General features: G+C 44.3%; 1 protein-coding gene across 1 annotated transcript in view; it reads left to right on the forward strand.

Moving 5' to 3' along the window:
* LOC109880197 (zinc finger matrin-type protein 4) overlaps positions 1-6,378 on the forward strand; it is a 139,266-nt gene extending 132,888 nt beyond the window's left edge. Inside the window, exon 7 of the mRNA XM_031805102.1 lies at positions 4,174-6,378. Within this exon, the coding sequence (XP_031660962.1) occupies positions 4,174-4,195 (22 nt within the window). The 3' untranslated portion in view covers positions 4,196-6,378. The remainder of the gene's footprint in view (positions 1-4,173) is intronic.
* The last annotated feature ends 13,609 nt before the right edge of the window (positions 6,379-19,987 follow it).

Genomic DNA, 19,987 nt, shown 5'->3' on the forward strand with positions numbered 1-19,987 from the left:
ACCATCTACCCTTAGGACAGGCATTCACGTTACCACACACACACACACACACACACACACACACACACACACACACACACACACACACACACACACACACACACACACACACACACACACACACACACACACACACACACCCCTCTAGCACAGGTTATTGCAGGTGCACTGCTTCTTTAATGTCAAAGCTCCATGTCGAGGCCAAAGCTTTCAGAGAGTAGAGGGGGAAGAGGAGAGGAGACGAGGAGAGGAAGTGGAGGAGAGGAAATCAAAAGATTGAGGAGAAATAAAGAGAAGAGTTGTCCTTGGGCACCTGCACTCAACACACACACACACCTGCCATCTCTCTCACACAGTCTCTCTGTCTCTGTCTCCTCGCAGGCTTTCTCTCTCTACACACCTTAAATCAATTACACCTGTTTTAGCCTAGTCTATGCTGACATTGCAATGGGCTTCAATAACACACACATACGCATGCACGCATGTACACCCCGATTATCTCTCTCTCTCTTACACACACTCGCTCTCTAACACACACACGCACACGTGTGCACACACAAACACATACACTCACACACAAACACATACACACTACTGTAAAAAGCATTAGTAAGGCATTTCAGTGCCCGTTTAGGAATCAGACTGTCACATTTCTGCAGACATCGGGACCTTTAGAGCTTTTTGTTGGGAGAGGTAGTGAGAGAGTGCAGGGGATGAGAGAGCTGGGTTAGTAGTCAGGTGAGGGGAGGGGAGGTAAGGATGGGTGGACATTTCAGGTTGGATTCATTTCTCAGGATTTCAATGTCAAGAGATGACCGCAGAAATAAAGCATCACATTTTTCTGTCACACATGGACATTGAATGTATATATTTTTATTGCGTGTTTGGTCTCGAGACACACACACACACACACACAGAACTGAACTGTGAAAGTTAAAGTGCAATGGCTCTTATAGCAATGGCTCTTTGTCTGAAGCCAAACCATTATATGAATACTGACAACGGTGTGTGTGTGTGTGTGTGTGTGTGTGTGTGTGTGTGTGTGTGTGTGTGTGTGTGTGTGTGTGTGTGTGTGTGTGTGTGTGTGTGTGTGTGTGTGTGTGTGTGTGTGTGTGTGTGTGTGTGTGTGCATGTGCGCGTGTGTGTGTAGAGAGACAAGAGTGTGTGTGTGTTTATTGTGAGAGGTGAAATGGGGGTAGGCACAACTGCAGCTACCCACTCTTAGAACAAAGGGTTCCAAAAGGGTTCTTCGGCTGTCCCCATAGGAATAACCCTTTGAAAAAGCAGTTTTGGTTCCAGGCGGAACTCTTTGGAAAGGGTTCTTCAAAGGGTTCTCCTATGGGGACAGCCAAAGAACCCTTTAAGGGTTCTACATAGCAGCTTTTCTTCTAAGATAATTTATTAATTTAACCCATTTTAGAATAAGGCTGTAACGTAACAAAATGAGGAAAAAGTCAAGGGGTCTGAATACTTTCCGAAGGCACTGTATGTCCATTGTTTTGGTAAAAATTGCCGAAGCTCAATAAATTTGGTTGGGAAAGATTGATGAAAAAGAAAAGAAGAGCTGCACACTCTAGGAGCTCAGAAGCAATGATTTAATAACCAACGTTTCGACAGCCAAGCTGTCTTCATCAGGGTATAATTGATGGATAGCAAGAATCAAACCTTGTCTCGGATTTTCAAGCAAATTTAAGTCAGGACTGAGACTAGACCATTCAGGACACTCAACACCAGACTATTACTTTGACCCCCCCCTCCATTGGTTACCTCCTGTATATAGCCTCCTGTATATAGCCTCCTGTATATAGCCTCCTGCATATAGCCTCCTGTATATAGCCTCCTGCATATAGCCTCCTGTATATAGCCTCCTGTATATAGCCTCCTGTATATAGCCTCCTGTATTTTGCCTCCTGTATACAGCCTCCTGTATATAGCATCCTGTATATAGCCTCCGTATATAGCCTCCTGTATATAGCCTCCTGTATATAGCCTCCTGTATATAGCCTCCTGTATATAGCCTCCTGTATATAGCCTCCTGTATATAGCCTCCTGTATATAGCCTCCTGTATATAGCCTCCTGTATATAGCCCCTATGTTATTGTGTTATTTTTTTACTTTACTTTATTTGCTAAATATATTCTTAACTCTTCTTGAATTTCATGGTTGGTTAAGGGCTTGTAAGTAAGCATTTCGCTGTAAGGTCTACACTTGTTGTATTCGGCACATGTGACAAATAAAGTTTGAGTAGATTTGAAGATATTCTGTTGTGTCTTTGGCATAAAAATCTGTGTATATTTCTTGCTGAAAAATAAAACTATCTCAGGGTTTTCAAAAGAGACTTTTGACCTGGGATTTGACAAACATACCCATAACATGATGCTGCCAACACAGTACTTAAAAATACACAGGATTTCACTGTGTTGTGTTGTATTGGATATGACCCAAACCTGTTGTTTTTAATTTAGGTCAAAAAGGTAATGTCTTTGCGGTGTTGTCTTGCAGTATTACTCAACGGCCTTGTAGAAAACAAAATGGATGATTTGGAGTTGATTTCTAACACAGGCCTCCTTCTTTACACTTTGTCATACAGGCCAGTAATATGGAGTGAATTAAATGTTGTTGATCCTTTTGTATTTTCAAGTATTGTGGTGGCAGCAGTTTGTTCGGATGAAAATAAATATAAAAGGACTTAAATATGTTTAAAAAACAGAGACATATTGCTGTCCATTGATGATTCCCAACTAAATTTAGTGATCGTGAGCAATTCTGACAAAAACGATGGATATACACTGTGTTCAAAACATCACAAACACTTCTTAATATTGAGTTGTACCTCCTTTTGCCCTCAGAACAGCCTCATTTCATTGGGGCATGAACTCTACGAGGTGTCGAAAGCGTTCCACAGTTGACTCCAATGCTTCCCATAGTTGTGTCAAGTTGGCTGGATGTCCTTCGATTGGTGGACCATTCTTAATACAGACATAGGATACTGTTGAGCATGAAAAACACAGCAGCATTGCAGATCTTAACAAACTCAAACCGGTGCGCCTGCCACCTACTACCATACCTCGCACTTAAATACTTTGTCTTGCCCATTCACCCTCTGAATGGCACACATACAGTACCCAATCCATGTCTTAACTTTCCATCTCTACTCACCTGGGCAGTCTATGTCATGGAAATTAGCACAATGTACACCCAGTGTATGTTGCCCTAAGAGTTGTGTAAGGTTGGTAAACTCTATATAATACAATTATTCACAGCTGTAATGGCTGCCAAAGGTGCTTTCACAAGGTATTAACTCTTTAACAACGCATCGCAAACAATGCATCGTCATTTTGTATTTCTTAGTAATTTGGACCATTTTCCCTTGTGGAGTAGATTGTGTAGATCAATAGGAAAAACATTTAATGTAATCCATTTTTAGCAAATTGTGAAGACTGTGCAAGGGATGTGTAGACTTTCACTAGCAACTATCTTTGTTAGGTAATAACACTCCCAAGTCAAACTTATCTCTTTGTTTTAATAGATTTATTTTTTTAAATGGCCGCCTGTGGCGTCTCTTTGTCTCTGTGTGATAATGGCAGAGAATGCGGCTAGTGTAGGACATAATCACCAGAGACATGATAAACCCAGAATCCCTCGGTAATTACGGCATCTAAAAACCAGAGGGATTTACACTCCCTATCTCCTCGCTTTTGTTTTAAATTGGTGAACAGCTGGAATGGGAAGCATTAACAACTGACAGCATAATGAGGAAAAGATTGTGAAATCGGATTATTGTATAATTCCTTCTACTGATGGTTTTGTGCTCTGAAGTCTTTTGTCGTCCCTCTTTAAAACAAATGTCTTCCAGAAAACCCAGGCATCTGAGTGAACGCAGCAGAGGAAAAAATTGTATATTTGAGGCTGACTTTCAGTAGACTTCAGTGATTTAAATATGACATCATCACAGACGGTTAAAGGGATAGCCCACCTCAAAATGTGTCTGGTGTCAGACATTTCCTTTTGACTTCTCCAGAGAAGCTCCTTTAAATCTGCTGAACATCTTTTTCAGAATGGCATCAATATCCCACAGATTTCTGGTCCATGGGCCTGAGGTTGCGAGACACCTGCTGAAATCTTACTGACTTCTCTCTCTCTCTGTCTCTCTCTCTCTCTCCTCTATTTCAGCTTGAAGCAGGTCCAGCAGTGAAGCACTGGAACCAGAGACCTGTGGACATGTGGAGAATGGGAAAATGGGAATACTAAACATGGGAATACAGAGCATTGTAAAACTAAAATAATATTGGTTGTGGAATTTTGGAAGACTGAGAGACTTCTACAGATGGCTTAGGACTGTGTCTGTGTGTGTGTGTGTGTGTGTGTGTGTGTGTGTGTGTGTGTGTGTGTGTGTGTGTGTGTGTGTGTGTGTGTGTGTGTGTGTTTGTGTGTGTGTGTGTGTGTGTGTTTTTTAATCTGACGATGTCCTGGAGGTTACTGACCATCTAAGTGTTTGATATGTGTACTTTGACCCCACAGCAGTCAGAAAACCATTGGATGTTGCTAGCGATCGCCATGCTGTTTGTGTGCGTCCCAAATGGCACCCTAGGGCCCATAGGGCTCTATTAAAAAGTAGTGTACTATAGAGACTCCTTTTGTGAACCACAATCCTACAATCTAACTAAGTGATGTCAGTGTTACCCAGAGCGGTGATAACCGTTACAATGATAGTCATAGAGTAGAAGAAACAATATCATCACCACTATATCAGTCCAGAGGGTCAGGGCTGCAATACATATGTATACAAATATATAATAAATATATTCATACAATATATTTTCTAAACGCCTGGAAGTTATCTGTGCAACAGCGTCGGTGCTCAGTGAGTAGCTCATAAACATATATTGATATCTATAGTAAATATATTGAAATGTAATGTATGTTTACATATGTTTAGATATTCAACTATGTTTTCAGCACTCAGTTCCATGCAGAAACAGGGAGAGGAAAGACAAATATGTTTTCCCAACTTTGGGTGATGCCAGACAGTCTTTGGTGCCTATGTAATACAAACTGTAACACAGCCATTTTTAAAGTGGTAGCTGATATCCTGAATTTGTCACTAAATGACTGATCATTCAACTCAGATAGACAGGGATATGCATTGTATATGACACTTCTATTCAGAGCGATATAAAGTCAATTCATTTGAATACAACGTTGTAAGGATACAATCTGTAACTTGAATATCCTCAGTGGCTACTCAATGTATTGCAAACACACTTGGCCAAGACGCTGAACAAAAATCGACCGGTTACATCTGCCAAAACACACTCTCTTCACTTTATATACACAAGTTCAGTGACAGCACTTCGGACTGGAATTGAAAGTAACAGAATGTAAGTTTAAACAACCACGTAGTTCTTTTAAACTAAGGGTCAGTATCTATGGTTCAGTAAACATTCCTATGTTTAGTACCTCTGTGATTAATGATGTCATAGACACGAGACAGTGTCAGTCAGAATCCCTTTTCTCTGAAACCATATATATTTGTTTTTCGACCATACTGATCTAGCGTCCGTTTGCAGTTTCCTGGACTCACTTACTGTATTCAGGATGGTGGCCCTCAGTAACAAAGTGTTATTGTTTACCTTGAGGAAGCCACGAGAAGTAACTCTGCCACTACCAAAACATATGGTGAGACATCAATGGAACGCAGACCGTGGGGGACAGGACAAGGACGCCGTTATTATTTGTCAAATCCGTCGTAAATGATGTGTTCTAAACAGGCCAACAATGTAGTTACTAAAATCTGATTTGGATATACAGTATTTGGCTGTTTTGCTGCATAATATTTAGAAGTTGTCCTTTGCTAACTGGTGACTCCGGTTAAGATAAGCTGGTAATGGTGGAGCATAGCTGGTGGTGATGGAAGTTTTAGTGTAATGCAGTTGATTGATGGCGATGAAATGAACATGTATTCGAGGTTAAAACCATACAAGCATTACACTTTTATTTTGACCTCAACATAGTGTCAAATATACACATATGACCAATAGACTAAATGTAGGCTCATTTTGCTGAGGGGCAATGAGGAGATTCTAGATCTATCCTCCACGGGAGGACACGTGCATGGTGTTTCCATGGTTTTAGTCAAACTCTTACGTGATCTATCTAACGGTTACCACCAACCTATGTTTATCATGTGCATCTCTAGCCACTGGTAAATCGTATCGTTCTAAAAAGGCAACACGACAAACAGACTTGCCTTTAAAAGGACACCGTTCCATGCTATGCCGTTTTTCTGTTTCTTGATGTTGTTGAGAGTTTCATGTATTTTTCCCCTGTGAAGTGGTGAACACATTAAAAAAACATTATTTTTGCTTTGCGTTTTAACAGATTTCACAGTTTCTGTCTTCACTGTTTTTGACCTGATCGGATACTCTGTTTCCTGTCTGGAATGGCAGGGTTTTATGCAACCGGGACTTTTAAACAACCATGTGAGTTTCGAGGTATGGGTTTTAATGAAGATTTATTTTTTAAAATGTATGTAAAAATGTGGGTAAAACAATTGTGTGGTTTTCTAGACCCATTAAGAGTTTGGTCACACTTTATTTGGATAGTCCATCTCTATGTTCTCTACAGATGGTCATACTATCAACAAACTATCGGTTGATAAGAAACAGCTTGCTAAGGTTACAGTTAGGGTTAGAATAAGGGTTAGGGTTAAGGTTAGGGTTAGGGTTAGAATAAGGGTTAGGGTTAAGGTTAGGGTTAAGGTTAAGGTTAGGGTTAGGGTTAGAATAAGGGTTAGGGTTAAGGTTAGGGTTAGAATAAGGGTTAGGATTAAGGTTAGGGTTAGGGTTAGAATAAGGGTTAGGATTAAGGTTAGGGTTAGGGTTAGAATAAGGGTTAGGATTAAGGTTAGGGTTAGGGTTAGAATAAGGGTTAGGATTAAGGTTAGGGTTAGGGTTAGAATAAGGGTTAGGATTAAGGTTAGGGTTAGGGTTAGAATAAGGGTTAGGATTAAGGTTAGGGTTAGGGTTAGAATAAGGGTTAGGATTAAGGTTAGGGTTAGGGTTAGAATAAGGGTTAGGGTTAAGGTTAGGGTTAGGGTTAGAATAAGGGTTGGGATTAAGGTTAGGGTTAGAATAAGGGTTAGGGTTAAGGTTAGGGTTAGGGTTAGAATAAGGGTTAGGATTAAGGTTAGGGTTAGGGTTAGAATAAGGGTTAGGATTAAGGTTAGGGTTAGAATAAGGGTTAGGGTTAAGGTTAGGGTTAGGGTTAGAATAAGGGTTAGGGTTAAGATTAGGGTTAGGGTTAGAATAAGGGTTAGGATTAAGGTTAGGGTTAGGGTTAGGATAAGGGTTAGGGTTAAGTTTAGGGTTAGGGTTAGAATAAGGGTTAGGGTTAAGATTAGGGGTTAGGGTTAGAATAAGGGTTAGGATTAAGGTTATGGTTAGAGTTAGAATAAGGGTTAGGGTAAGGTTAGGGTTAGAATAAGGGTTAGGATTAGGGTTAGGGTTAGAATAAGGGTTAGGGTTAAGGTTAGGGTTAAGGTTAGGGTTAGGGTTAGGGTTAGAATAAGGGTTAGGGTTAAGGTTAGGGTTAGGGTTAGAATAAGGGTTAGGATTAAGGTTAGGGTTAGGGTTAGAATAAGGGTTAGGATTAAGGTTAGGGTTAGGGTTAGAATAAGGGTTAGGGTTAAGATTAGGGTTAGGTTTAGAATAAGGGTAAGGGTTAGGGTTAGGGTTAGAATAAGGGTAAGGGTTAAGATTAGGGTTAGGTTTAGAATAAGGGTAAGGGTTAAGATTAGGGTTAGGGTTAAGATTAGGGTTAGGTTTAGAATAAGGGTTAGGGTTAAGTTTAGGGTTAGGTTTAGAATAAGGGTAAGGGTTAAGATTAGGGTTAGGTTTAGAATAAGGGTTAGGGTTAAGATTAGGGTTAGGTTTAGAATAAGGGTAAGGGTTAAGGTTAGGGTTAGGGTTAGAATAAGGGTTAGGGTTAAGATTAGGGTTAGGTTTAGAATAAGGGTAAGGGTTAGGGTTAGTTAGTTGAAATATTACTGAGTCTGTAGAGCATCTACATATGTACTATCTAAATAAAGTGGTACAAAGAGTTTTGTATTGATAGGGTGAAACACATCACATCATGACCTTTGTTGAGTTGTCATTATGATAATGAGTGGTAAGGTCATTTAAACGATTATTACAACCGTGACACAGATATATTAAATATGTATGGTAGAAATGGCATAATGGTTGATCCTTTCTGTCTGCTAAACAACATTCCCAGTGGGCAAAATGGGCTGAAAAGACTTCATTACAACCATATTATAACCAATAACGTCATTACAACGAGCTTTGCCTGCTGGGTTGAAATAGCAACACACTCCATAGAAATGTAGCAGTATTGAAGCCTCATTCTATATGCCTGTTCCTGGGTTGTATTCGGACCACCTATTTCCCTCGGACTTTAATGGAACCCAAATGTGAAATCCATTTTTGAAAATGGTCAAACTAACTCAACATGGACACATGAGTTGAGGAGAGTACACAAGATAGGGTTGGAGCTGAATCAGAATCTGAATAAGTGTTGAATCTGAAGTTTAACTTGAACATTAACTTAAATTTGACCCTAAATGACAGAGGAAGGCGACCACACAAGCACGGCAGCATTGTGTCAACTTTGAGACAACGTAGCTGTATAGTTCTCCCAATGTTGCCTACAATGTTATAGTAAGACTGGATCTTATGACATGCTAACTGATTCATACTTTATAGCTACAGTACAGTGTATGGGGAGGAGAATCATCACATTGACTCTCCTTCTATGAGCTATGAAGACACACCAGTTCGCTGAGAGACCTTGTAAGCTCAAATAAATGTCTCACTCATGTACTGTATATGAACATAACGCTGGAGACAAACGCTGGATCAAACACAATGACATTTCAGTCTCCAAATTTATTCAAGCTAAGTATTGTAGCATTCGGCATGTGATAATGATCATGGCCACTTGCTGGTTCCATTGACTCGATGCATTTCAACTGAATCTTAAAGATGGAGTCCGCAGTAGGAGATCTGCAGTAGGGGATCCGCAGTAGGAGATCCGCAGTAGGGGATTCGCAGTAGGGAATCCGCAGTAGGGGATCCGCAGGAGGGGATCCGCAGGAGGGATTCCGCAGTTGGGGATCCGCAGTAGGGGATCCGCAGGAGGGGATCCGCAGGAGGGGTTCCGCAGGAGGGAATCCGCAGTAGGGGATCCGCAGTAGGGAATCCGCAGGAGGGAATCCGCAGGAGGGGAAACAGTGCCACTGGCCGCCACACTGCCTTTCTTATTTTTATTGTTCCCGAGCTGGGGAGGTTATGTATGCCGAATAACATTGTGTTAGATACTGTTATGAGATGTTGTTATGAGTACAATAGAATGCTGCAATGGAATATTCTGTGGGTGAATGGAATGTATGTTCGTGAACAGCAAACTGCCATGGAGAATGGGAGTGTAGCTGTAAGTCTGTACTGTGTGCACATTTGTAAACATACTCGGTGATGATGATGATACATATTTTCTCTTTCGAATCTGAGATCTAAGTCTCCTGATGTCTTTGTTCCCTCTCCTTGTGGATCTGTGACATTTAAATGATCTGCAATGGTTGTGTCTCAGTAGCCAAACACTGTGCATTAGACAGCTTACACCTGAGAGTAACACTCACTTAAAATGTCCTGCCTTAAATTCTGGAAGCCCAATCAGCTGTATCCTGGTGTCAACCATCTGATTCCTGATCTCTTAGCTTTCAGATTGAAGAGAAAAGCTCTGACTAAGACAAGGGACATTGTCTGTAAAATATACAGTTGAAGTCAGTCGGAAGTTTACATACACTTAGGTTGGAGTCATTAAAAGTAATTTTTCAACCACTCCACAAATTTCTTGTTTGCTAACCATAGTTTTGGCAAGTCGGTTAAGACATCTACTTTGTGCATGACACAAGTCATTTTTCCAACAATTGTTTACAAACAGATTATTTCATTTATAATTCACTGTATCACAATTCCAGTGGGTCAGACGTTTACATACACTAAGTTGACTGTGCCTTTAAACAGCTTGGAAAATTCCAGAAAATGATGTCATGGCTTTAGAAGCTTCTGTTAGGCTAATTTACATAATTTGAGTCAATTGGAGGTGTACCTGCGGATGTATTTCAAGGCATACCTGCAAACTCAGTGCCCCTTTGCTTGACATCATGGGAAAATCAAAAGAAATCACTCAAGAAATTTGTAACGGCGTTCTTCGTTTGTCGAAAGAGAGTCGGACCGAAATGCAGCGTGGTGGTTAATCATGATCTTTAATAAAGAAAACGGCGATACATGAAATAACTAAATAAATATGAAAACAACAAACGGAACGTGAAACCTAATACAGCCTATATGGTGAACACTACACTGAGACAGGAACAATCACCCACGAAATACAAAGCGAACTCAGGCTGCCTAAATACGGTTCCCAATCAGAGGCAACGAGAATCACCTGACCCTGATCGAGAACCGCCTCAGGCAGCCAAGCCTACACTCGACACACCCCTAATCAACCACAATCCCAACACAATAACCCATGTCACACCCTGGCCTGAACAAATAATTAAAGAAAACACAAAATACTAAGACCAAGGCGTGACAGAACCCCCCCCCCCCAAGGTGCGGACTCCCGGACGCACCTCAAAACCATAGGGAGGGTCCGGGTGGGCGTCTGTCCATGGTGGCGGCTCCGGCTCGGGACGTGGACCACACTCCATAAATGTCATAGTTCCTCCCCTTCGCGTCCTGGGATAATCCACCCTCGCCACCGACCACGGCCTAATAGTCCTCACCCAGAACCCCACAGAACTGAGGAGCAGCTCGTGACTGAGGGGCATCTCGGGACTGAGGGGCAGCTCGGGACTGAGGGGCAGCTCGGGACTGAGGGGCAGCTCGGGACTGAGGCAGCTCGGGACTGAGGGGCAGCCCGGAACTGAGGGGAAGCCCAGTACCGAGAGGAAGCCCAGTACTGAGAGGAAGCCCAGTACTGAGAGGAAGCCCAGTACTGAGATGAAGCTCAGGTAGGTAGTAGGCTCCGGTAGATCCTGGCTGGCTGGCGGATCTGGAAGATTCAGGTTGACTAGCAGATCTGGAAGATTCTGGTTGACTGGCGGATCTAGCTGCTCTATGCAGACTGACAGCTCTGACTGCTCCATGCAGGCTGACAGCTCCTTGCAGACTGGCAGCTCTTTGCAGACTGACAGCTCTGACTGCTCCATGCAGGCTGACAGCTCCTTGCAGACTGACAGCTCCTTGCAGACTGACCGCTCCTTGCAGACTGACCGCTCCTTGCAGACTGACCGCTCCTTGCAGACTGACAGCTCCCTGCAGACTGACAGCTCCCTGCAGACTGACAACTCTGACTGCTCCTTGCAGACTGGCAGCTCCTTGCAGACTGGCAGCTCCTTGCAGACTGGCAGCTCCTTGCAGACTGACAGCTCCCTGCAGACTGACAGCTCCTTGCAGACTGACAGCTCTGACTGCTCCATGCAGGCTGACAGCTCCTTGCAGACTGACAGCTCCTTGCAGACTGGCAGCTCCTTGCAGACTGGCAGCTCCTTGCAGACTGACAGCTCTGGCTGCTTCATGCAGACTGACAGCTCTGACTGCTCCATGCAGGCTGACAGCTCCTTGCAGACTGGCAGCTCCTTGCAGACTGGCAGCTCCTTGCAGACTGGCAGCTCCCTGCAGACTGGCAGCTCCTTGCAGACTGGCAGCTCCTTGCAGACTGGCAGCTCTGGCTGCTTCATGCAGACTGACAGCTCTGACTGCTCCATGCAAGCTGACAGCACCCTGCAGACTGGCAGCTCCTTGCAGACTGACAGCTCCTTGCAGACTGACAGCTCTGACTGCTCCATGCAGGCTGACAGCTCCTTGCAGACTGACAGCTCCTTGCAGACTGGCAGCTCCTTGCAGACTGGCAGCTCCTTGCAGACTGACAGCTCCCTGCAGACTGACAGCTCCCTGCAGACTGGCAGCTCCTTGCAGACTGGCAGCTCCCTGCAGACTGGCAGCTCCTTGCAGACTGACAGCACCCTACAGACTGGCAGCTCAGGCTGCTTCAAACAGGCAGGAGGCTCCGGCAGCGCAGGAGAGGAGGAAAACGCTGGCTGCGCTGAACAGGCGGGAGACTCCGACAGCGCAGGAGAGGAGGAAAACGCTGGCTGCGCTGAACAGGCGGGAGACTCCGACAGAGCAGGAGAGGCGAGGCGCACTGTAGGCCTGATGCGTGGTGCGGGCACTGGTGATACTGGAGCGAGGACACGCACAGGAAGCCTGGTGCGGGGAGCTGCTACCGGAGGACTGGTGTGTGGAGGTGGCTCTGGATAGACCGGACCGTGCAGGCGCACTGGAGCTCTTGAGCACCGAGCCTGCCCAAGCTTACCTGGCTCGATGCCCACTCTAGCCCGGCCAATACGAAGGGCTGGTATGAACCATACCGGGCTATGCACCCGCACTGGAAACACCGTGCGCTCCATAGCATAACACGGTGTCTGCCCGGTCTCTCTAGCCCACCGGAAAGCACAGGGAGTTTGCGCAGGTCTCCTACCTGGCATAGCCATACTCCCTGTAAGCCCCCCCCAATAATTTTTTGGGGTTGCTTCTCGGGCTTCCTTGCCAACCGTGTTCCCTCGTATCGCCGGCTCCTATCTCCTGCTGCCTCTGCTTCCTCCTTGGGGCGGCGATATTCACCAGGCTGAGCCCAGGGTCCTCTCCCGTCTAATATCATCTCCCAAGACCAGAAGTCCTTATATCGCTGCTCCTCATGATTAACAGGGAGAGTTGGCTCAGGTCTGACTCCTGACTCTGCCACTCTCTCCCTGAGCCCCCCCCAATACATTTTTTGGGGTGACTTTCGGGTTTCGCTCTGCGCCGCCGTGTTTTCCTTTTCGACTCCATTCGCCTATAGCCTTCTTCGCACTGCTCAAGCGAATCCCATGCGGGCTCCTGCACTCTCTCTGGGTCGGCCGCCCACCTGTCGATTTCTTCCCACGTCGTATACTCCATGCCATTGCTGTCCATAACGTCCTCCTTTCGCTGCTCCTGCTGTCGCTGCCTGTTACCACGCTGCTCGGTCCGTGTGTGGTGGGTGATTCTGTAACGGCGTTCTTCGTTTGTTAAAAGAGAGTCGGACCGAAATGCAGCGTGGTGGTTACTTATGTCTTTAATGAAGAAAAAGGTGACGATACCTGAAATAACTAATAAATACGAAAACAACAAACGGAACGTGAAACCTAATTAGAGCCTATCTGGTGAAACTACACAGAGACAGGAACAATCACCCACGAAATACAAAGCGAACTCAGGCTACCTAAATACGGTTCCCAATCAGAGGCAACGAGAAGCACCTGACCCTGATCGAGAACCGCCTCAGGCAGCCAAGCCTACACTCGACACACCCCTAATCAACCACAATCCCAATGCCTACAAAAAACCCCAATACGACAACACAATAACCCATGTCACACCCTGGCCTGAACAAATAATTAAAGAAAACACAAAATACTAAGACCAAGGCGTGACAAAATTGTAGACCTCCACAAGTCTGGTTCATCCTTGGGAGCAATTTCCAAATGCCTGAAGGTACCACGTTCAGCTGTACAACCAATAGTACGCAAGTATAAACACCATGGAACCATACTTCTCAGGAAGGAGATGTGTTCTGTCTCCTAGAGATGAACGTACTTTGATACGCAAATCAATCCCAGAACAACAGCAAAGGACCCTGTAAAGATGCTGGAGGAAACAGGTACAAAAGTATCTATATCCACAGTAAAAACTAGTCCTATATCGACATAACCTGAAAGGCCTCTCAGCAAGGAAGAAGCCACTGCTCCAAAACCACCATAAAAATGCCAGACTACGGTTTGCAACTGCACATGGGGACAAAGATCGTACTTTTTAGAGAAATGTCCTCTGTTCTGATGAAACAAAAATAGAACTATTTGGCCATAATCACCATCGTTATGTTTGGAGGAAAAAGGGGGAGGCTTGCAAGAACAACATCCCAACCGTGAAGCATGGGGGTGGCAGCATCATGTTGTGGGGGTGCTTTGCTACAGGAGCGACTGGCGCACTTCACAAAATAGATGGCATCATAAGGCAGGAAAATAATGTGGATATATTGAAGAAACATCTCAGGACATCAGTCAGGAAGTTAAAGCTTGGTCGCAAATGGGTCTTCCAAATGGACAATGACCGCAAGCATACTTCCAAAGTTGTGGCAAAATGGCTTAAGGACAACAAAGTCAAGGTATTGGAGTGGCCATCAGAAAGCCCTGACCTCAATCCTATAGAAAATTTGTTGGCAGAACTGAAAAAGTGTGTACGAGCAAGGAGGCCTACAAACCTGACTCAGTTACAGCAGCTCTGTCAGGAGAAATGGGCCAAAATTCACCCAACTTATTGTGGAAGCTTGTGGAGGGCTACCCGAAATGTTTGACCCAAGTTAAACAATTTAAAGGCAATGCTATCAAATACTAATTGAGCGTATGTAAACTTCTGGCCCACTGGGAATGTGATGAAAGAAATAAAAGCTGAAATAAATCATCCTCTCTACTATTATTCTGACATTTCACATTCTTAAAATAAAGTGGTGATCCTAACTGACCTAAGACAGGGAATATTTACAAGGATTAAATGTCAGGAATTGTGAAAAACTGAGTTTAAATGTATTTGGCTAAGGTGTATGTAAACTTCCGACAACTGTAGTATGTATAAGCTGGAAGTAGAAGCTTAAGGGTTGTTGTCCGTTAGTTTACTTCAATTAGGAGATGGGCGGTAGGGTTAGGGGAAAATAATATTTACAAAAAAATATATGGAGGATTGGAAATGATGAAGACAATTAGATTGATATTGATGGAAGCCACAATCAATCGGCAATATTAAAACCGATCTACCCCTTAAAAAAAAGACAGTGGAGATACACTATAGCACACACACACACACACACACACACACACACACAGACGCTACCACACAGCAGAGGACAAGATGGACAGATTGGAGAAATCACACCCACACTGTTATGGTGCCAGGCTGGAGATGGATAGAGGAAAATACCTCAGTAACTGATCTAGAAGGCACCAGACTTCTGTCACATATGACCACTTCTGTAGCATAGTGACAGAGACTACTGCAAATGAACCGGGTATGTTTTGTCATTGACGATGACAGTTATTTTAGACATCAGATAGGCATCACATATTCTGTGAATATCTACATCTTCTAGATTACAGGGATGAAGGAGAGACCCTTTTCACAGTATAGGGTCGAACTAAACCGTACTTTGCTGACACTGATATTTTACTTTTCAGCAAGGTTCCAGCAACTATTTGTCTAAGCATAACCAGGCCAGCCAGGCAAGTACAGCCTGGCTCGGCTCTGTAGTGTGAAAAGCCATGCAGTGTAATAGCCTCTCTGGGATGTCTGTGTACAGGGGTTCCCAAGGCAACACTCTGCGACAGAGGCCTTTATTCTTTGTGTGTCTCTGAGACTGGGACTTCTAAAGAGGAGATCAAACAGCAAGGAGCTTTGTTCCTGTCAGTGCATTCTCGAGTAACACACACACACACACACACAGGCACACGCACACACACACACACACACGCACACACACACACAGGCACATACACACACACAGGAAGACATACACCCACACACAGGCACACGCACACACACACACACACTCACACACACACACACACACACACACACACACACACACACACACACACACAGGAACACATACACCCACACACAGGCACACACACACACACACACACACACACAAATAAAACCACGGTTTGCAACTGCACATGGTGACAAAGATTGTACTTTTTGGAGAAATGTCCTCTGGTTTGATGAAACAAAAATAGAACTGTTTGGCCGTTAATGACCATCGTTATGTTTGGAGGTAAAAGGATGAGGCTTGCAAGCCGAAGAACACCATCCCAACCGTGAAGCACGGGAGTGGCAGCATCATGTTTTGGGGGTGCTTTGCTGCAGTGAACTGAAAAAGCGCATGCGAGCAAGGAGGCCTACAAACCTGACTCAGTTAGACCAGCTCTGTCAGGAGGAATTCACCCAACTAATTGGAGGCCTACAAACCTGACTCAGTTAGACCAGCTCTGTCAGGAGGAATTCACCCAACTTATTGTGGGATGCTTGTGGAGGGCTACCCGAAACATTTGACCCAAGTAAAACAATTTAAAGGCAATGCTACCAAATACTAATTGAGTATGTAAACTTCTGACTCACTGGGAATGTGATGAAAGAAATAAAAGCTCAAATAAATTATTCTCTCTACTATTATTCTGACATTTCACAAGTGGTGATCCTAACTGACCTAAGACAGGGAATTTTTACCAGGATTAAATGTCAGTTATTGTGAAAAACTGAGTTAAAATGTATTTGGCTGAGGTGTATGTAAACTTCCGACTTCAACCGTATACCCAATACACACAAATCAAAGTAATGTAAAGGAATTAACAATATATAAATATATGGACTAGCAGTGTCAGAGTGGCATAGACTAAGATACAGTAGAATTGTACAGAATACAGTATATACATAGGAGATGAGTAATGCAAGACATGTAAGCATTATGAAAGTGACTAGTGTTCCATTTTTTAAAGTGGCCAGTGATTTCAAGTCTATGTATATAGGCAGCAGCCTCTAATGTGCTAGTGATGGCTATTTAACAGTCTGATTGCCATGAGAAAGGTGTTTTTCAGTCTCTCGGTCCCAGCTTTGATGCACCTGTACTGACCTCGCCTTTTCGATGATAGCGGCAGTAGCTTGGGTGGTTGTTGTCCTTGATGATCTTTTTGGCCTTCCTGTGACATCGGGTGCTGTAGGTGTCCTGGAAGGCAGGTAGTTTGCCCACGGTGAAGCGTTGGGCAGACTGCACCACCCTCTGGAGAGCCCTGCGGTTGCGGGCGGTGCAGTTGCCGTACCAGGCTGTGATACAGCCCGACAGGATGCTCTCAATTGTGCATCTGTAAACGTTTGTGAGGGTTTTAGGTGCCTAGGCAAATTTCTTTAGCCTCCTAAGGTTGAAGAAGCATTGTAGCGCCTTCTTCACCACGCTGTCTGTGTGGGAGGACCATTTCATTTTGTCAGTGATGTGTACCCTGATGTGTACCCTGAGGAACTTTCTAAGCTTTCCACCTTCTCCACTACTGTCCTGTTGATGTGGATAGGGTGGTGCTCCCTCTGCTGTTTGCTGTAGTCCACGATCATCTCCTTTGTTTTGTTGACGTTGAGCGAGAGGTTATTTTCCTTGCACCACACTCCCAGAGCCCTTACCTCCTCTCTGTAGGCTGTCTTGCCTTTGCTGGTAATCAAGCCTACTACTGTTGTATCAAATGCAAACTTGATGATTGAGTTGGAGGCGTGCTTGGCCACACAGTCATGGGTGAACAGGGAGTACAGGAGGGGAGTAGGCACGCAACCTTGTGGGGCCCCAGTGTTGAAGATCAGCGAAGTGGAGGTGTTGTTTCCTACCTTTACCACCTGGGGGCGGCCCGTCAGGAAGTCCAGGACCTAGTTTCACAGGGCGGGGTTCAGAGCCAGGGCCTCAAGCTTAATAATGAGCTTGGAGGGTACTATGTTGTTGAATGCTGAGCAATAGTCAATGAACAGCTTACATAGGTATTCCTCTTGTCCTGATAGGATAGGGCAGTGTGCAGTGTGATGGTCGATTGCATCGTCTGTGGATCTATTGGGGCGGTAAGCAAATTGAAGTGGGTCTAGAGGGACAGATAATGTAGAGGTGATATGATCCTTGACTAGTCTCTCAAAGCACTTCATGATGACAGAACTGAGTGCTACGGGGAAATAGTAATTTAGTTCACTTACCTTTGCTTTCTTGGGTACAGGAACAATGATGGCCAACTTGAAGCAAGTGGGGACAGCTGACTGACTGTCAGTAAACACACCAGCCAGCTGGTCTGCACATGCTCTGAGGACGCGGTTAGGGATGCCATCTAGGCCGGCAGCCTTGTGAGGGTTAACACGCTTAAATGTCTTACTAACGTTCAGCCACGGAGAAGAAGAGCCCACAGTCCTGGGTAGCGGGCTGCGTCGGTGGCACTGTTATCCTCAAATCAGGTGAAGAAGGTGTTTAGCTTGTCCAGAACCAAGACGTCATGTCCGCGACATGGCTGGTTTTCCTTTTTGTAGTCCGTGATTGTCTGTAGACCCTGCCACATACGTCTCGTGTCTGAGCCGTTGAATCGACTCCACTTTGACTCTATACTGACGTCTATACTGTTTGAGTTTCTGCCTATAGGAAGGGGGGAGCAAAATGGATTTGTGGTCAGATTTGCCCGAAAGGAGGGCGGGGGAGGTTCTTGTAGACATCCCGGAAGTTGGTGGAGCAGTGGTCATGTGTTTTAGCAGCGTGTGTACTACAATCGATGTGTTGATAGTACTTCGGCAGCCTTTTCCACACAATTGTTAAAACCCCAGCTACAATAAATGCTGCCCCAGGATATCTGGTTTTCAGTTTGCATAAAGTCCAGTGAAGTTCTTTGAGTGGGTTGGTGGTATCGGCTTGAGGGGGATATACATGGCCGTGACTTTAACCGCAGAAAGTTCTCTTGGGAGATAATACGATCAGTGAAGTATTCTTGGTCAGGACTTAAGTTCTTGTATGTTATCGCAATTACACCATACCCCCCCGCCCTTTTTCCCGGAGAGATATTTATTCCTGTCTGTGCGATGAACTGAGAACCCAACTGTCTGGACCGACTCAGACAGTATATCCCAAGAGAGAGCCATGTTTACATGAAACATTAGCGAGCAATACACTCGGAAGCGGTGGGTGGGGTGCGCACCTCCGAAGTCGGACTAGAAGACCACTCTGAGTACCTCTCCTCCACCGCCGTTGTTTTGGGTCGGCCTCTGGAATCAGTTCAATTGCCCTGGGGGATGGAACAAAGGATCCGCTTTGGGAAAGTCGTATTCCTGGTCGTAATGCTTGTAGTGGTGGTGAGTTCTGCCACACTGATATCCAATAGTTCTTTAAGGCTATATGTAATGACACAAAAACATCTGGGCTAATAATGTAAGAAGTAATATATAAAAAAATACTGCAAAGTTTCCTAAGAGCTAAAAGCCAGGCAGCCCTCTCTGTCGACGCCATTTTCTCTCTCTCTCTCTCTCTCACACACACACACACACACACACACACACACACACACACACACACACACACACACACACACACACACACACACACACACGGTATGCATCTGAGATTTATACAGTGGTGCATTAAGTATGAAATAGCAGTGTGTGTGTGTCAAACCTGCTTTTTAAATAAAAATCTCAGTAGCCAGAACACCTAAAACTTTTTAGTGTGAGATTGTGTTATTTTGTCAATGCAAAAGTGAGAGACAGAGAGAGAGAGAGAGAGGGAGAGAGAAAGAGGGAGAGCGGTATTGCGAGAGAGTGAGAAACAGAGAGAGTAGAGAAAGAGGGAGAGAGGAAGAGAAGGAGAAAGAGTGAGTGAGGTAGAGGGTAGAAAGATGGAGAGAGAGAAAGATACAGAGATATTATACTTGATAAAGAAGTTTGTAGTAAATTGTACTATACTGTTGAATACTATACTACACACTGTAGTATCCCTCGATCATGTGTAGTATTTACTATAGGTTGTTGTATACTGTAGAATACTATAGTAAATGCTACGGTATTATACACAAAAAAAACACTGTAGTAAATATTACAGTAATCTCCTCAAAAAACACTGAAGTGTGCAAAAACACAGCTTTTTTAAACTATAGTAAACACTACAGTATTTAATTAATTTGCATACGCCCTACCCATTCCCCTTCACCATATCCTATTTTGTGCCACCCATAAGTGAGAAACCTACATGCCATGTATTATACTTTAATCCACAAAAACACTACATAAATGAA

This window comes from Oncorhynchus kisutch, linkage group LG25 (genome assembly GCF_002021735.2).
Source record: "Oncorhynchus kisutch isolate 150728-3 linkage group LG25, Okis_V2, whole genome shotgun sequence".
Lineage (NCBI taxonomy): Eukaryota > Metazoa > Chordata > Actinopteri > Salmoniformes > Salmonidae > Oncorhynchus > Oncorhynchus kisutch.